General features: G+C 44.4%; 1 protein-coding gene across 12 annotated transcripts in view; it reads left to right on the top strand.

The window, feature by feature from the left end:
• gphnb (gephyrin b) overlaps positions 1–20,063 on the top strand; it is a 99,669-nt gene that overhangs the window by 53,123 nt on the left and 26,483 nt on the right. For all 12 annotated transcript variants that reach the window (XR_009793811.1, XR_009793813.1, XR_009793812.1 and 9 more), the window contains 4 exons: positions 946–1,040; positions 1,524–1,590; positions 6,757–7,029; positions 7,948–8,082. Coding sequence is in view for 9 of the 12 variants with exons in the window: in XM_061812266.1 (XP_061668250.1) it covers positions 946–1,040; positions 1,524–1,590; positions 6,757–7,029; positions 7,948–8,082 (570 nt within the window). In the remaining 3 variants the exon portion in view is untranslated. The remainder of the gene's footprint in view (positions 1–945; positions 1,041–1,523; positions 1,591–6,756; positions 7,030–7,947; positions 8,083–20,063) is intronic.

Below are 20,063 nucleotides of genomic sequence, written 5' to 3'. Positions count from 1 at the left end.
TTCTCCCTCTCCCCCCCCCTCTCTCTCTCTGTCACTCACTCTCTCTCTCTCTCTCTCTCTTTACCACTCACTCTCTCACTCTCTCTGTCTGTCACTCTGTCGCTCTCTCCCTCTCTTCCTCTCTCTGTGTGTCTCGCTCTCTTTCACTCTTTCACTCTTGCTCTCTCTCTCTCACTCTTTCTTTCTCTTTCTCTCTCTGTCTCCCCCTCTCCAGCTCTCTCCTTCTCTAGATCCCTCAATTTCCTTCGTCCAGGCCCAACGCTCATCTCCTTTTGAAATCTCATTTTCTTTTTCTTGTGTCCCACCTTCTCCCTTTACTAATGTACGTTTGAAGTGTCACTCAAGTCAAGGGCGAGTGAGAGCGCGGGCAAAAGTGGAGGAGAAGACAATATCTTCCTCCTCCATCTTTCTGGAAGCATTACGCAATCTCAAGATTAGATAGATGGATGGATGGATAGATGGATAGATAGATAGATGGACGGATGGATGCGCACGTGCCCAGATTGAGTTTAGTGATTGAACCAATCTCGATTGTGAAGGAGAGACGGGAAAAAACGGGGGAGGTCACGCAAAAGATTTTTCATCTCGTGACAGTCGACGGCGGATGATGCGGGATTGTAAAAATCCAATTTTGAAGGTCACAGGTTTGAGCGACAGTCGCGGACGTCTCTTTCCATCCCAAACAGCGGGCGCTAAATTGTGTTCATGCAATCAAATTGCGCCCTCTGTTGGTGATTGAGGGTGTCGCATAAAGATTGCGCCGCTATTGGCAACAGTCATAAAAATGGCGCAAAGATGTGTGCATTAATTCTGCGTTTTCCATTCAATGTTGCTTCAACTCAAAATGTTACCACTTTTGGGGTGTTCAGTTTCAGCGGCTCGGGATGAACGTAGCCTCGCGGCGCGCGAAATGACGACCCGTCTGTAATCGTGTCATCTCTCCAGGCCACTAAGGAGGTGATTGAGCGCGAGGCTCCCGGCATGTCGCTGGCAATGTTGATGGGCTCCCTCAACGTCACACCACTGGGCATGCTCTCCAGGTCTGACAGACATTTGGCTGACTTTCCTTCCTCCCACTGTACTTTTTGGCAAGGCGGTTCCGTCTGTTTGTGGGCACCTTCCAACCTCGATTATAAGTGTTCTTCCTAGGAAGCACGCCCCCCCTTCCCGCCCCCTTTACACTTTGGTGAGAATCCACACATTTATGATGTCGATTTATGATGACCCTCGCATACTCACAGTTTGGCACCTGTGAATTCACCTATCTTATTTTTTTTTGTCTTCAAAATTTTTGGTTTCATTTTCTTTTTTTTCTTGTTTTTTTTCTCTTTTGGAGGGGAACCAACTCCAAAAAATGCTTATTGGTTGCTATTCTCGTTCCCTTTTCCTTTGTGGATCACTGGGTGGGGGGCCGCTGCATGTGGGTGTCTGCAACGGAAATATTGTTACGCCGGTTGAAGGTCTGCGCTTCTTTTTAAATTCCTTTTCCCTCATATTTGGCCCGTATGTTTTTGTTTTTGCAGACCTGTGTGTGGAATCCGAGGGAAGACGCTCATCATTAATTTACCAGGAAGCAAGAAAGGCTCCCAGGTAGGCTTGGTTGGTAATATTGGTCTGAACCATACTGCGGAAATACTGTAGCTTTTGTTTCACTATTCTTGAACGGAACTAGTAACTTTTCACACACAATTGTATTTTTTTTTTCGGTTTAACTTTGTATAACCATCTGTGAGGGATTTGATTATAAAAGCCAACGTTTTTTTGACGTGGTCTCTATATTTCCCCAATTTTCCGCAATTGCTGGTATGTTGGTAATGTATCTGTAGATTTGAAACACAACGACCGTAATTCCCGGCCTACAAAGCGCACCGGATTATAAACCTCACCCAGTATCTTTGTAAAGGAAATACCATTGGGTACATGCATAGGCCGTACCTGTGTATAAGCCGCAAGTGCCCACATTGAAACCCACATCGAAACACGAGATATTTGCAAAGACAGACAGTACACAGAAAGAGTTTTCAAAGTTTTAATACCTTAGCTTAGCTCAACATAGCAACAACACGGTAACACGAACAGGGCTGGTTAAAAAAAAACAAACAAAAAAAACATACTGGTATAAGAAAAAAAAAACAATTGCGGCTGCTACACAGTAGTAACACAGTAGCACAGCACTAACATTCGGCTAAAAAAACAAAAACATACCTAAATCACTGAGACGCGGCAGTAACACAGCAGAAACAAGCTAGCGCAGTGCTAACAGGGCTGGATTTAAAAAAAAAAAAAAAAACTTACCAATAAAAATCACTGAGATGTGGCAGTAACACAGCAGCAACACGCTAGCACAGCGCTAACAGGGCCGGTTAAAATAAAAAAAACATACCGATAAAAATCACTGAGACACGGCAGTAACACAATAGCAACACGCTAGCGCAGCGCTAACGATAGCGGAGAGCTAACACGGCCAGTTTAAAAAAAACGTACCGGTGAAAATCACTGAGACACAGCAGCAACACGCTAACTTAGTGCTAATGCTAGCACAGGGCAAAGAGGGCTAGTTAAAAAAAAAAACATACTGGTAAAAGTCATTCCCCTGCACATATATTCCACCTGTCTCACTCTTACCTTTTCCGCTCGAGTGCCCCTTGCGGCCATTAGAACAAAATGCACAAATTAGCCACAGGGTTGAAAGCGTGCGAAAAAAGTTGTGGCTCAAAGGCCGGAAATTACAGTCCTTGCTCATCTATTCATATCCCTGCAGTAGTACGGGCTGCAGCGAGCTCCCTTATTGGCTCGCGTTCCGATTCGGGTCACAATCACAAAGTCCGCGGCTCGGCCAGACTCGGCATCGACCGCACACAGGCATATTTATTGCGCTTACGACGCTCGGCCCCGAGCGTTTTCTGAGCAAATCGCTCAAGATAATCCTTTCCAGGCGTCAGTTAATTGACCCTTTGCTGACTTTGATCGGAAGGGGGGGTGGGTGGGGGTGCGACTGTTGCTACGTGCACACCCCGCTCACGTCAATAACTTCATACAGATTTGAAGAGGCTGTGCGAGTGCGTGTCCTTGCGTGTTCGCCGGACTGATTCATCGAGTGTTAGCTACAAAGGCGCAGATCGCGGCACGTGTGGGCTCGTGTTGTTCCTGCGACGTCTCCGACGCTTGCAAGTCTGAGCGCCCGTTTTCCGCCCACTCGTCTTTATTTTTTTCCTCCGTCCGTCTCCCTCTCCGCCGTGCTGACCGCACCATCTGTCTGCGTCTCATTGCGCGCGGGCACACACTCCCGATCAATTTTTACTATTGCTTTTAATCAATGACTCACAGCCCCTCCCCCTCTCACGCGCTGCCATGTTAGCGTCTCCTCCATCATTTTAAAGGTTAACAACGCAAGCAGGACGTTGCGAGGTTTCATGACGCTGATCAAGCAGGTCCAGCCAGACAAATCCAAGCACATCAGTGACGCCTAACTATGTATCTTTTATTTTTGTGTCATCAATCTCGTTAATTTTTTTGATGTACATAGATTACGGCCCATTCCGTTGGCGATCTGAAGCTCCGCCCCCTTAGCCATGTCCCACAAGCTTCCAAAATTGCAATCGAATAGAACATGTTTGAAGTCGATTCTCTATCGCGTATTCCAGATAATATCGGGGTATGTTTTTTTGCCAAAGCCGTCAGACTGGTCCAAGAGAGTTCTACAGAGAGGTCTCAACTTTTTCACGCAAGGCTACGTACACCGAATTAAGATTTTGGACGGAGCAGGACGCAATGTCAGAGTTACAGGGAAACTTTGGCGATCGATGGAAAAAAAGTTCGACACCTCACAAATTCATATTGAAATTAACAGGATAAAATAGTGGAATCGTACTGCGCATGTAAAGCAGGGTGAGTACTTTTTACTTGGAAAGATCACGAGGAATATCATTGTAGTCTTTATAATTGTATTGATATTGTCCACATTTAGTTGTACATGCGCTCTTCCGCGAGCCTTAATCCATCGGAGACACTTCGTCAACCGTGTTTTCGGCTTTGGAAAATGAATCAACCGGGCCTCTTGTAACCTAGCCGGATATCTTTCATCAGAATTGCACTTTCCTGAAGCGCATCTGAGGACCATTTTCTTCGTAACATTAGCATTTCCGAGCGCCCGCTACTGGCAACCAGCATTGCTTGTGGGACAATACGGCGAGAGTGTCAAGCCAGGGGTTAAGACAACGCGGCTATCTGATTGGCTATTATTGTACGAGTGATTGACAGGTCGGAAAGGCGCATTATAACGCATTCCCCTCTTCATGTGATTTTCTATATTACTGTTCTGAAAAAACCTCAATGACACCATCAGTCGCTCATCAACCTCGACTCGAATTTCATCGCATTATTATTGACTTCCATTGTCCAAGGCCCTTGTGGGGGCTCACTTTTTTGCCACAGTAATGTCACGTGGGACCTACTTAGACTTAAGACTTGCTTGCTACTTACTCCCACCTCCGCTAATTATACACCCGAACACAACGGGTACTCGAACACATTCGTAGCTAACTTACAACAAGATTAATGGGCATCTATGCGCTTTGCTCCGTGGGGACGACGTCAGCCCCTTTCTGCCGCTTCTTCTCGCTCTTAATTGCGCCGCATTTCTTCCAGTCAGTCTCAGTGCTGTCCGGTGTGTTTTGACAGTGTGGTAGTACGCTGAAAAGCAAGTAACTCGGGCATTAGAACTCGACGGAATTCTGGAAAAATCAGTTCACTTCAGAATCTGGTATACCTGAACCTGATATACTCTATCAGGGATCACTTAAGATATCGAATGTTTGTCACGCCTTACCTGGCATCTCAAAATAACAAAACAGTATTTTTTTATGACATCATCGTCCCACCACAACTGAATATGAAACAAGACAAAAATCATTCGTCTCTTCTCTTGTTCCGTTGCCCTCGTGCTTCAGCCCGGAATTTAGTTCACCGGCGAAAAATCTCCCGATTCTGCTCTTTAGTGTTCTTGACAGTTGCTCGCCTCCAGGACAAAGCAGAGGTGCGCACAAAACACCTCAGCATGCCGTGAAAGTGTAAAATGCGGGAGGGTGGGTAAGAGGGGGGCGCTCCAGACAGGACACCTTCATTCTTTTTTCCTGCAAAATGTTCAGACAGCAGCACTTTTCAAATCAAGGTTACGTTCATCACGACTGCTAATCAGGCTATGCCGGGAAAATGAAGCCCATTTTGAAAGCTGTGTGGATACAGTACAAGCTTTGGCTTGATTAATAATGTAGCTTTTCACTGCTTAAAATATACAAGAAGATAAATAATTTCACACATTAGCTCTTGTCTCGGGAGAGGAGGAGAATGGAGCATTTAGCATAGCGGAGGAGCCAAAGGCACACTGACATACTAAACAGTGAGAGACCAGAACGCAAAACAAAAGATTTTTTTAAATTTTTTTATTTTTTTAGGTATCTACTTTTTACAACCCGGCATTTGGAAACGAATATCTGTACTTTCTCCTCTTCATCTTGTCAAAACAGTTATTCTTTTCAACCAAGCGTTTCCGTTTCGCTTCATTTGTTTGGGTCGCCGTTAGCTTTGGCTAACGCCGTCGCTGCTCTTCCTGGAGTGCGCGTCCGCTGTTAGCATTTTGATGTTGCGATACACTAATAATGCTAAAAAATGGAATTTTTGAATGTGAAAGAAAGCCATAGTACTAAGTGAGAACTCACCTAGCAAGCAACACGAAAGATTTTTCTGGACTTAACTTTAAATGTTGAGGAAAATATTTTGTGTGCATATTTTTCCCCCTCCATGTCAAGTTTTAAAATTTAATTTTCCAATAATTTCTATTAAAAATTCATTTCTGCTTTGTGCTTAAGTACATTTTAAAGATTTTTTTTTTAGTTAAATCAGTATTTCAGTAGTGTAAATCCTTCACTCCTTAATAAGTGTGCTCAACACATACAACTTTTATGTATTTGTACATTCAATACTTTTGATGCATTTCTAAACGAAGAACAAACAATCCTCCTTTAACCATGATCTGGTAATGCTCTCAATATTGATTATAATGCTTAGTGATCATGTTATTCATTTATGGATGAAATGAATACCGTAATTTCCAGCCTACAAGCCGTGACTTTTTTCACACGCTTTCAACGCTGCGGTTTATGCGGTGTGCATTTTTTCCAACGCCCGCAAGGGGGCACTCGAGCAGATAGGTAAGAATGAGACCGGTGAAATATATGTGCAGAGGAAGTGACTTTTACCAGCCCTAGTAGCGCTGCGCTAGCGTTAGCGCTGTGTTATCGTGTTGCTGCTGTGTTACTGCTGTGTCTCAGGGATATTTACCGGTAAGTTTTATTTTAAGCGGCCCTGTTAGCATTAGCGCTAGCATGGCGTTAGCACGGCGCTAGTATTAGCACTAGCGTTAGCGCTAGCATTAGCACCGCCCTAGCGTTGAACTCTTTCTGTGTATCGTCTTTCTTTGTAAATATCTTGTGTTTCAGTGTGGGCACTTGTGGCTTTTACACAGCTGCGGCGTATGTAATGGTATTTCCTTTACAAATGTATTCGGTGAAGCTCGTAACCAAGTGCGCTTTGTAGGCCAGGAATTACGGTAAATAAATCTGGAAAATTGACTCAGCTTTGTCACAAAGTCCGTAAGCTTTATGTTATCATATGCCAAACGCCATAGACGTGAGCGGAGAAATGAAGTGCTATAAAACAAGGATCCGCTGTACAACTTCCTCGTGGTGTCCGTGACAGGAATGCTTCCAGTTCATCCTGCCGGCGCTGCCGCACGCCATCGACCTCCTGCGCGACGCCGTGGTGAAGGTTAAGGAGGCGGCGGACGAGCTGGAGGACCTGCCGTCGCCGCCACCGCCTCTCTCGCCGCCGCCCAACAATTCGCCACGGCGTCAGACGGAGGACAAGGGCGTGCAGTGCGAGGATGAGGACGAAGAGAAGAAGGACAGCGGCGTGGCATCCACGGAGGACAGCTCCTCCTCCCACATCACCGCAGCATCCATTGCCGCCAAGGTTCAAATATTGATATTACCTGGGATATTTTGCCATAAGTGTGCTTCCTCAAAATAAGTCACAAATATTTTATCGGAACTGAATATTATACTGCTGATTTGAGATTAGTCCCATCATACATAATGTATTTTTTAAAAATGAAAACATTTGAAACCCTAAAACTGTGAATTCTCGATACAACACAAGAATACTATATATTAAATGTTGTGTATTTATATTAGTAAATGTTTTAGTGATTTTCTTTCATATTTAAAAGTTTAACATCCATCCACTTTCTAACTGGAGCTGGACTGGAGAAAAAGACCATTCACTCTCAAATTTATCAGAATTGAAAAAGAAATGTGGCGAAGATTGATAAGAGTCAGGGGATTTTCATACAGCTTTATAATATATAATATTATTAAAAGGCTATAAATTGAGATAATCCCCAAGACTACCTTAATTTCGAACTACAAGCTGTGACTTTTTTCATACGTTTTCAACCCTACAGTGATGCGGCGCTAGCGTTAGCGCGGCGCTAACATTAGTGCACTTGCTTATAAGCCTCGGTACCCAGAAAGAGTTTAACTCTAGCGTTGCGGTAACGCTCGTCTTTCTGTGTACCGAGACTTATAACCAGGTGCATTCTGTAAGCCGATAATTACGGTATGTGGTCTCCACTTCACGAATTTCACCTACTGCCGGGTAGGTGGACATCTAACCCCCACAATAAACAAGTATTGTTTATATTAAAATTACTATTTTTGGGGGGAGGTAGTTGTGACAAGTAGTGCATGAAGCTAGCTAAAGCATTTTTGATCAAATGTTCCTGTACCTAACTAGGGTGTGTTGGCTACTATTTGGGGGAAAAAATATGCTAATATGTCAAGTGTTTGATAAAGAATTTTCACCGTCAGTTTATCGTGTGTGTGATCTCAGATCCCAGACTCCATCATTTCGCGGGGCGTACAGGTGTTGCCCAGGGACACGGCCTCTCTCAGCACCACGCCCTCGGAGTCGCCCCGGGCGCAGGCCACCTCGCGGCTCTCTACCGCTTCCTGTCCCACGCCCAAAGTATGTAAACAAACACACACGGACTGGACACTCGCACACTTTCTGCCATGTGAGAGGGTTTTCACGACATGTCACCAATGCGCAACATCTCAAGATGTTAAAAATGGATCACTGAGAGTAACTCAAACAACATTTTGAATCATATCCAAGAATGAGCTTCCTCATGAAAACGAGATGTTGACATGATAACACATCTCTCCTTCAGGGATGAAATAACAACAACAACAGGCATTACCTCTTCTCGCTCTCTGTCCTCGTTTCTCTTCTCTTTCACCTCATGTGTCAGTGTCACGCCGCCATGTGTCTGGAGGACAGCAGGCAGGTGCCACGGGAATGGAAGAGGGGGTTGCCGTAGCAACGGGATGTTTGTAGCGAGAGGCTGTTTGGGTCGTGCGACACAAGGGAGCTAGGAGACAACTCTGCTTCTCCCTCCTATTTTGAGGAGTGTTTCTGTAGTTTGAAAAGTGAGTCCACGCCTCACACTTGGCTAGGATATGAAGTAGTAAAATTGGTATCATGGTGGTCTAAACCACTGGCAACAAAAGTGAAAATGTCTAGATTCCATTTCTTTTCTTCAGAACATGGTTATCTTGGACCATGTCCCGTGGTCTGAGGTCGACGTGGTTCTTGTCGTCTGTGTCGATCTTGTCGTTGTCCTTGTTTTTGACTTTTGGCTCGTCCAATCGGAGACGAAGATGACCTCTTTTGGTTCAGAGGGTTTTGACTGTGGAGTCGATAATTTAATGCAGAAATTCGGAGTTGTCCACAGGTTTTCCGTTGGCTGTTTAACTGGGCTCTACAGTTGAAGCCCTGATTTAATTTCCGTATACGAACAATATCTCTTTCATCTAAGAACTGAGATAATTACAGATACACAACACTTTTTAGTGATGGGAAAAAGATGGTGTATATTTAAAGGAATTGATTTTTTTTTTTTTTTTTTTTGGTGCCATGTGTCCTCATGGAATTCCCAACCGCATTGTAGAATTCTATTATGATATTTGTTGTTTTATTTACAGTATATCTAGATTTTGTCATGTCATTGTATCTGGGAATGAGCACACTCGCGTGCATTTGTGTGTGTAGTCACGTGTGTTTCGGTGCTCGGTTGACAACAGACGGCTAAAAGGCTTTTGGAAATACACCTCCCAGTTTATTTGTTGTCCCCCCCCCCCCTTCCCTTCACCCCCCTTTTCTTTTTAATCACCGCAACAAGGTTGACATATGTTCGTTGAAAATTTCCACATTCCAAGCTGCCGCTACTGACAAGTGTGTGCAAAATGTCCCCCGAGACGCGAGTATCCTCATTGTTCACTAATGCATTTGGTGTGACACCTTGAGCTGGGTTATTATTTTAATATTTTTTTTTTTATAACTATTATTTGGTCGTTTATTTTTAGGTTTTATATACGGGAGACAGCCTTGCGGTCGGTGCACTGGCACCACACAAAGTTCTAAAACAAGGCTCAGACCAGAAAACAAGTCCAAAACTGGTGCTTTTTGTATTTGTCGTGTTAAGTGTGTGTGTAAATATTATGTGCGCGTCTGCGTGTGTTTGTGTCAATTTTCAACAACCACAGATTCACACGCATACCCGCAAGCGGAAATATATGCAAAAAAAAAAAAAGCGCAGCAGCTTTGCAACCATTCATGTAAAACTGTTTTCTTTTTCCCATCACACTGTCGGAGGGGCGGTTGGCGGTGGTGCCCTTCCAGTCCCGTTAGCATTTAGAGCGGTTACGTAATAGCGAGGTTGGATTAATGAAGCATATGGGCGGAGATGGCTCGGACTCAGGATGCTCGGCGGCATGGCGAGACGGAAACATTTGAAAAGTCATTTTTATTGTGAGGCCATTTCAGGGTATCCTGTGGGATATTTGGACTTTGGTCTAGGTTTACAAAATAGCTGAGAGCGGGGGTCTCAAACTCAATTTACCTTGAGGCCACTGGAGGGAGAACTTGGACATGTATTATATATTTTTTTTAAATCCAATCTTCTCAAACGGTCTTTTATTTTTCACACAAAACAAGATTGTTGTGTGCAAAACTACTCATAAAACTCTCCGCGGCAACACTGGTGGAACTTTCACCCAACGAAAAATGTTTCTCTGCAAGCATCAAGACTGTCGATGTCACACTCGAGGGCCGCACTAACATTAAACTTGTGTTGATGTTAAATTTTGGTACAGATTTGAACAAAATTCAAGGAGGTTAATATACATGATTTAGCTTCACGGGCCACATAAAATCAGGCGGCGGGCCAGATCTGGCCCCCGGGCCTTGATTTTGACACCTGTGTCGTCAACTTTATCATTTATGATATGACAATTTGAAAATTTGGTACAGATTTGAACAAAAATCAAGGAGGTTAATGTACAAGATTTAGCTTCGCGGGCCACAAAAAAGCACGTCGCAGTCCGGATCTGGCCCCGGGGCCTTCGGTTTGACACCTGTGTTGTCAACGTTATCATTTATGATATGATATGGCAATTTGAAATTTTGGTACAGATTTGAACAAAAATCAAGGAGGTTAATGTACATGATTTAGCTTCGCAGGCCACATAAAATCATGTGGCGGTGCGGATCTGGCCTCCGGGCCTTGAGTTTGACACCTGTGTTGTCAACGTTATCATTTATCAGATGGCAATTTGAAATTCTGGGACAGATTTGAACAAAAATCATGAACGTTAATACACATGATTTTGCTTCGCGGGCCACATAAAATCGTGTGGCGAGCTGGATCTGGCCCCCGAGCCTTCAGTTTGACACCTGTGTCGTCAACGTTATCATTTATGACATGGCAATTTGAAATTTTGGTACAGAGTTGAGCAAAAATCACGGACGTTAATAGACGTAATTTAGCTTCACGGGCCACATAGAATCATGCGGTGGGCCGGGTCTGGCCCCCGGGCCTTGACTTTGAAACCTGTGTCGTTAATGTTATCCTTTATGATATGGTAAGTTGAAATTTTGGTACAGATTTGAAAAAAGTCACGGAGGTTAATACACATGATTTAGCTTCGCGCGCCACATAAAATCATGCAGTAGGCCGGATCTGACCCCCGGACCTTGCGTTTAACACCTGTGTCATCAATGTAATCATTTATGATATGACAATTTGAAATTTTGGTACAGATTTGAACAAAAATGACGGAAGTTAATACACGTGATTTAGCTTCGCGGGCCACATAAAATCATGCGGCGGGCTGGATCTGACCCCCGGGCCTTGAGTTTGACACCCGTGCACTCATCATTCCTGTAATTGTCTTTTTAATTTTTATAAAATAATTCCTCCATCCTGCTTTCAGTAGTAGCAGTACTGCGTAATGTAATGTAATGTCAATAACGACACGCGGCTTTTGCCCCTTTTGCTCAGCGCTCATATAGCCAAGAATTCAACGTTAATGCAGTTATTTATAATTATCAACGACTTCAGACTTCACGTTCGGCCTCCGAACTGCGATTGCGGCCCGAGGAAATAAGTCCTCCCTTTTCTGCCTTCATACACGAAGTGAGTCACAGCGCAGTCGGCGCTGGCGTGACCTTTCCGTGACGATTTCCTTCCACTCCGGTCACCGCCGGCGGACGAGCGAAGGCATCACGCTCACCTGACTCCGAACCGGCGAGCTCGTGCATAAATGTTTGCTGCTGGCGTTAAACCTTGAGTACCCCGCGTGCATTTATTCCGTTTTGAAGGGTCTTATTCCAGCTTGTTTTGGCATAAATCACAGACCCACATAACCTTGATTTGCCTTTTTTTGGGAGGAAACCGGATTGCCCGGAAAAAAACTCCACACAGGCAGGTCCGGGATCGAACCTGGGTCCTCCGAACTGTGAGGCCAACGGTTTACCGGCTGATCCACCGTGCACCCCAGTCTGCATCATGTTTACCTTTTTTTTTTAATATTTAACATCTATATATCTGCTTAACATGTAAAGGAGTTATCAAGAAAATGTTTTCAGTCTTTGCCCTCCGACTTTTGAATTTGACGCAGGCAATCCAGATATCCAACCGCTTATATGCCATCTATTAAAAATGTTTCCCGACGTCTTTTAATTCTAGGAAACAAATCGGTTTTTTTTTCTTCTTACATGATTATTTTAAACTGTAATTTTGAACTCATTTAGTTTTAGCAGAAAATTATATTCATTGGCTGATAAGAATTCAAGCGTTCAAGTACTCTGGGGATTTAACATTTGTGTGTGCGTTGTGAGGAGGAACAGTCCAAAAAAGGTGGATTTTTTTTTTTTTTTTTTCCAAGAAGGGAGATGAAACTAAATATATGATGGAAAAAATGATGTCTAGTTCCAGGAACATAATTGTCATTTCCTTCAATTTAGTGAGGGTTGCTGATTAAAGTTATTCAAGCAGTGACTTCAAGGGGGGGAGGGTGTTCTGTGGCTTTCGCATGAAATGAAATTTACTGAGCTTGCGCTTGGGGTGGACGCGCCTGTGACAGCACACAGTTTGGCCGTCGATTAAGGCTCCACTTTTTTGATATTTTGAGTTGACATTTTGATTTTTTTTTTCCACGATTCATTTATGAAAAGATAGCATTCAATCGGGGCGGCACGGTGGATCAGCTGTAAAGCGTTGGCCTCACAGTTCTGAGGTCAAGTGTTCGACCCCCAGGCCCGCCTGTGTGGAGTTTCCATGTTCTCCCCCGTGCCTGCGTGGGTTTTCTCCGGTCACTCCGGTTTCCTCCCGCATCCCAAAAAAACACGCAACATTAATTGTACATCTAAATTGCCCATAGGTGCGATTGTGAGTGCGGCTGTTTGTCCCGATGTGCCCTGCGATTGGCTGGCAACCAATTCAGGGTGTACCCCGTCTCCTGCCTGTTGACAGCTGGGGTAGGCTTCAGCACTCTCACCCTTGTGAGGATAAGTGGCAAAGAAAATGGATGGATGGATGGATAGCTTAAAAAAGCTAAAACACAGATCACCAATTTCACCAACCATTTCCTCGAAAATGTGACATTTGGAGCAATTTTTTTTTCAATTGAATGAAGTCGTGTGATAGTAATGCTAAAACTATTTTAATTATGCGATACATTGTTGTACATGATTTTTCATTTTTCTCAAAATATGAATGATTAGCTCTGTGATTCTCAATTCGTGGTTCGAGTGCGGCTGTTTGTCTCGATGTGCCCTGCGATTGGCTGGCAAACAGTTCAGGGTGTACCTCGCCTCCTGCCCATTGACAGCTGGGATAGTCTCCGCCACTCCCTGCGACCATTGTGAGGATAACCGGCTAAGAAAATGGATAGTTACTGAGATTGTAATGCCCTGTGATCCTGAACACAGGTCGTAGAAAATGGGTTGATGGGTGGATAGATGATGCAACAAGGGAATAGCACTCGCTCGCATTTGAAAAATGTACGGATGTGGTCAGTCATGCCCGCGGATATAAAGTTGCGGGTGTGTGTTCTGTTTGTAATTATGAGTGTAACCCTTTAAGAGCGGGGGGGGGGCGGTGTCAGGTAAACTCGAAAGTAGAAGTAGGCTGAGCACTGCTGGATCGGATTTCATGTGCGCTGGGAGCGTGCGACAAGTACGCAATTGCGCAGTTGCGCAGCTCTTAGAGGGAACATTGGTCAAGAACACACAAAATTACCAACGTCTTTCAATATCGACGTATTTCTACTCGTAACAAATTTTTCGTGCTCGACTGTGCAGGTTTGCGAGCGCGATGGCGCGCCCGTCAAATCACAGTGACTGGTATAGGTTTCCTGTTACGGTCAATAATTAGACAGTTTGTGGGTTGAATCCCATTTTTTTTTTTTTTTTTTTTTTTTCCGGATCATACGAAGGCCGTACTTATCCTTCGTGAATCGGTTATTAGCCGCTCTTCTCTTCTTCGTCGAGGTTTTTAAGAGTGCCTTAGAACCGTTTGTGACGCGGTGCCGTCATGTCGGCGGAACGGCGCAGTTGCGGTAAAAAAAGTGACGCCCAAAAAGTGCAACGATGGTCCGATAATCGAACCAGGGCCGTCCTGAAATTAACCTGCGGTCCGCGCCTTGGGTGAAATGTCTGGAGGTTTTGATAGGATTCCTTCATCGGTTCGCCACCCCTGGTTTTTACAGTTTGTGCCATCACCCCCAAGGTTTAATCCCCCGCTTGACGGAAAATGGCTGCTGTTTACATGCTCGTGTGTCACGTTTGTTTTGTCCTGACAGTATCGATCTGCGTGTGTTTGTGTGGTGTACAGTACAAGGAAGACAAACGAGTGCGCTTGTTGGTGTCGTTTCCCCCGGGCCCACAAACGGACTCTCTTCGTCTCCCGGCCCCGCTGGAGATGATTTACGAGATGGGGAGAAACAAAAATGGGAGGCGAGAACGTGGTCGAGTGTTCACGACGGAGCGAGGACGAGGGAAAGACGGAGGTAAAGTGATGGGAATAAATATGGAAGTTGTACGAACAGAGGTTCGGACCGTCTGCGATGAGGGGACCAGCTCGCCTCTGATTGCGTTCGTCATCTCACATTAGACAAAGCAACATCCGTCCCTTGTGTACCGTACACGCACAACGAGACCACTCGTGCGCAGCGAGAACGGCTCTGATTTCCCGTCGCCCTTTTGTGCGCCGTCGCTTCCCCCCCTCCAGCTCTCCCGCTGTCGCGCTCGCTCTCTCTCTCGCGCAGACCCTTCCCCCCCCCCCCTCCACCCTCGCTCGGCCATGCGCATTCGCGCTCTCGCTGTAAAGCATGCGCGCGTCCTCCCGGTGCGCGAGTGCCACCGCTGAGCTCATTCTGTCTCGACTCCTGGCAGAAGATGGTGAGTGGTGTTTTTCGGACTGTTTACAAGTTGTTGTTGTCGCGGATGCGAGCGGGTGGGTTTCGCGTCGCGTGCAGAAGGGGTGACGGCTTTTGAACTGTTACCCAAGTAATGCGGTGGGAGCTATTGCATGTATTTACTGTTGTTTGTTGGTAAATACAAATCTGTTGTGGTGATGATGGTGATGATGAGCCCCAAGGTGGGGGGGGGGGGCAAATTGAGTCATGTGACCGCGGACCAAATCGGCTGCAGGATGAAGACGACGATCTTTGTTTTTTCCGTCTTTGTCATTTGGATCTGCTGGTTTGTGTTGCTGGGCAGCACGGTGGGTGTCTTACTGTCAAGAGTTTCACGCATCAGCGTCACGGTTATTACGGGATTCGGGAGCCAAACAAGCATGTTGGGTTAACCATAGACTAAATTGTCAATCGATGTCCAGTCCAGGGTGTACACCAGTTCTGGTTCTCTAGTCGGCTGGATTAGACTCCGGCTCGCCCGCATCCCTGGAAAATGGATGGATGGGTCGTGTCACTGTCAATTCACGTCAAATCAATTTTTATTTATTTATTGATTTCGGTACAAAAGAGTCAACAAGAACCGGAGCAGTTTTGCAAATTTTTCACGTCCAAAAAAATAATAATAATAATCAAAATGTATGTGAGTGTTTGTCTGTATTGTCATCCAGTTCACATCATTTTGGAAGATAATTTTGTCAAACATGAGCTGTAAAGTCACCATTTGTGACAAAATTATGAAAAAGAAATTGAGGACTTTGAAATATGGAGCACTGAAAGTTTTTTTTCTACCTATAGCATTTTTGTTTTTGTTTGTTGGTAAAGCCAAATAAGGAGCATTCATTCATTCATTTTTCCGGCAGCACGGTGGATCAGCTGGTAAAGCGTTGGCCTCACAGTTCTGAGGACCTGGGTTCGATCCCGGCCCCTGCCTGTGTGGAGTTTGCCTGTTCTCCCCGTGCCTGCGTCGGTTTCCTCCAGGCACTTCGGTTTCCTCCCACCTCCCAAAAATATGCATTTAATGGGACACTCTAAATTGCCCGTAGGTGCGATTGTGAGTGCGGCTGTTTGTCTCGATGACTGACGACCGGTTCTGGATGTACCCTGCCTCCTGGACCATTGACAGCTGGGATAGGCTCCAGCACTTCCTGTGACCCTTGTGAGGATAAGCGGCAAAAGAAAATGGATGGATGGGTGAGCTGTAAAGTCACCTTTTGTGGCAAAATTATGAAAAAGAAAATGATGACTTTGGAATATGTAGCACTGAAAGTTTTTTTCTACCAATAGCAATTTTTGTTTGTTTGTTTGTTGGTAAAGCCAAGTAAGGAGCCTATTTATTGTAACATTCATTTTTCCAGTCATCATAATGCTAACTAATCTAATATAATCTGATCCAATGTTAATTTGTAAATACAATAAAACACATTGCAGCTCTGCTTACCCACTTACTTTGATGTGAGTGCTGGGGAGAATGTTTGGTTTTTCTACCCAATCGTGGCTGTCACTTGAAAGTGGCTCCGGAGCTTCATCCAGCCGAGCTGATCATGTCGTGTGTCACGTTAAACTCTGTGGGGTGGGGGGGGGGGGGGGGGGGGGATTTGATAGCGGGGGTCGTCGTCAAACCTCCATGTATACATTTTTTTTTTATTCTTGGGATTTTACAGACCAGAACACGCGGGACTATTTCTTGGCAAGCTGCAGGCGTTTCCTGTAGTCTGTCAACCGTCTCGCCAAGAGGCCAACGCGGTCGTAATGTATGAATTTGAATAGATGACCTATTTGGCAAGCGAGCAAACGAGCATATTTGCGGAGGCTTCACAAAAAGGCTGACATGATGCTTCTTGGGTGGCCCGATGAGTTGACACAGTTCTGCTCTTCTCAAGTGGATTTTATTTTATTTTTTTTGATGTTCTTGAAAAGGAAAAAATGCATTTCATTCAAGTAATTGGGACTGGTACTATATATCGTACAGTATGTCCAGTTATGTTCACAATTGTTCATACAAAGGCCAAATTTTTTTGGGGGTGATATTTTAGGTTTCTTAAATTGATTGATGAAAATGATCATGGATAATATACACATCTAAGTCTAATTAAATCAATAGTTAAGCACATTCATCACAATTTCACATTAAAAAAACATCAGGATAAGGCCACAATTTTTAGTATTGTTTGAATAAAATCCATTATTGAATCCGCATTAAATAATGTACTCTTATCTTTCTATCTTGGATCGTGATGCCACGAATTGAGATTCACGAGTGTTCTATTCATTTATATTTTGAGAAAAATGAAAAATAAAAATCATGGACAGCAATGTATTGCATAATTAAAATAGTTTTGTCATTATTATCACATCGACTTCATTCAATTGATTAAAAAAATTGCTCATGTTAGTTTCTTCATCACATTATCGAGGGAATGGTCGGCGAAATTGGTGATCTGTGTTTTATCTTTTTTAAGCTATCCATCCATCCATTTTCTTTTTGCCGCTTATCCTCACGAGGGTTGCGGGGAGCGCTGGAGCCTATCCCAGCTGTCAACGGGGAGGAGGCGGGGTACACACTGAACTGGTCGCCAGCCAATCGCAGGGCACAAAGAGACAGACAGCCGCACTCACAATCACACCTAGAGGCGATTTAGAGTGTCCAATTAATGTCGCATGTTTTTTTGGGATGTGGGAGGCACAGGGAGAACATGCAAACTCCTCACAGCCGGGGCCGGGATCGAACCCGGAACCTCAGAACTTTGAGGCCATCGCTTTACCAGCTGATCCACCGTGCCGCCACACAAAAACAGGATATTATCGCTAGATTTTTCATCTCCGAACTGCCAAAAAGGGCGTGGCCATGGAACCTGTCACCGCTCACAGCTGTTTCACATTGGGACTGTAATTAGACGGGCATTTAAGTTGGAGTTTTTGTCACTGGCATTTGCCAGTTCGTTGCCTTGCGTTAGTGAGTTTGCACCATGTTACCATGCGCGTACACTACTTCTGAAATAAAACCCAGTGGACATTATGCCTCTGCCTCGGAGTCCTGCATTTGGGTCCTCCTCCGCACCGATGGCTCGCGACAATGTCAAAGTGAAGCGCTCATTTGTTACTTCCCAAATTTGCAGCGCCGTATAAAAAGGAATCTCTCCGGATTCATTTGAAGGAAATGTTATTTGCAGCGGCGGGATGTTTTTCTTCTTAAAATATCGTTCATTTAAAAGGGAAAAAAAGAAGAAAAATCTTTTTATATGCTCCTTCCCTTGTCTGGCTCATCCTAGAAAGACCATTTGGGTCAAGTTGCTTTGGGCTTCAAGTGCAAATAACTGCGTCCTCGTTCACGTGCACTTGCACTTTTTGTGTTTTCTTCTCAAAAGCAAACAGTTATCTGATGTGTTTGTCACAGTCAGTGTTTTTCGATGTAATTACACCGTTATAAATGGACGGCGACCGCGCACGTGCGCGCGCGTCGGCTTTGCATGTGTCAGCGCGATATTACTCGCGCTGTAGCAGCTGAACCCGAACCCTCGAGGCAGGTCGGAGAGAGAACGGGGAGGAAATACGAATAGAAAAAGAATGAGATGCTGGAGGTGGAGGGGGGGGCAGGAAATGAAAGCTGACCAGCTGGATGGAACGTGCTCATTGGCCATGTGGTCCACGATGGCAAGTTGGGGGGGCGGGAGGCGAGGGGGGGGGGGGTGTCAAATGTGCTGTGTTCGCTCCCACTCTCCGCCAACGCTGGCGAAGTCGCTCAGGAGCTCATTAATTTCTATTTTCTAACCTTCCCTCTAATACGTTGGGACGCGGCGGCGGCCATGGGAGCCCCCGTGATGAATCGAGGTGCTGCAGGATAAAAGCGCTCGTGCCTCGTCAGCGTCGCTTCTCGGCTCGCTCGGCTTACCTGCAACTGCTGCCACCAAAGTACAACACAGATATTGTTTTCTTTAAAAAAAAAAAAGAAAAAAAAAACCTCTGTGACAATAAAAAAAAAATATGTACCGCTAGCTTGTTTCGGTTCTTGTAGTACGCATTGTACTCAAGAGTCTACAAAAGCAATATGACCGCACGCAACTGCAACGTTACGCATGAAAACAATTCACCACGTTGCAACCAACGTCATGAAAAGTTTGATTATGTGACACGATGATTCGGATCGATTATCATCTGGCCCCTGATTTTTAATATTTGCCGGTTCTCAGGAAAAGACGTTTAAATAAAGCATGTGGCCAATCCACACACATTTGGTCGATGTTTATCCATATTTTTTTTTTTTTGTGTGTGTAGTTAGGTTAACGACTTCCTGATGATTTTTGCGCCAGCGTCATTTTATCCGCGCGCGACGGGGACGACGTGACAATTCGCAGCGTTTTAATTTGGGCGAGCGCGATGATTATCTCTTTGACGGCGCCATTTTATTAAAGCAATTTGTTATGTAATCTAAAATGCGACTGTCATAACGGGAGCGTTGGTTTTAACTAATTGCTTTTGTAATAACTCAAAATGAGTTTGCGGTCCGCGCCGGCTATTATTTTGCCAGGAATAGATGTGATATTTTCTTTTGCGTGCCAAGGTTGTGTCAGGTTTTGAGGAAGGTGCTTTATGAGACGAGCAGATGCCGCGCATAACCGTTTTTTTTTTTTTAAATGTCGTTTCGCACTTGTCATAAATGTACAATCTGTCGAAAAAAATGATGATAGGAGTGTGAGCTGTCCAGCAATATTTATACTACAGAGTGGAGAACATATGTTGCACTTTTTTTTTTTTTGCACCAAATATGTGGCACATTTTCTCATTTTCATGGGTAGTGAAATGACGATTCTCAATCTCACGATTACTAAAATGGAGCCGTAGAAAGGAGAGAAATCATGATTTATAAAATACTTATGTGAAGGCTGAAGACCTCCACACACATTATTTTAATTGTCATTATTATACCCAACTGTAGTTTGAATTATATATCTATATATATTTTCCTTTACTTTACTATTTATATTTGATTTAGAACTTAAAGCCAGAATTGTGAATTTTATAAGTTTGTGGTTTGAAAAAAAATGGCCTCATCGTCACGTTTGCAAAAGCACAGCAAACAACTCTTAGTGGTAAGGTTAGCACCAACGCTAATGCTAATACAACATTTTTCCCGCCATTGTTACAGACACGCAGACGCAGTGACTGTGATTAGATGTGCGCCATCGCACT

This window comes from Syngnathoides biaculeatus, chromosome 23 (genome assembly GCF_019802595.1).
Source record: "Syngnathoides biaculeatus isolate LvHL_M chromosome 23, ASM1980259v1, whole genome shotgun sequence".
Lineage (NCBI taxonomy): Eukaryota > Metazoa > Chordata > Actinopteri > Syngnathiformes > Syngnathidae > Syngnathoides > Syngnathoides biaculeatus.
This window is presented reverse-complemented; position numbering and strand designations above follow the sequence as displayed.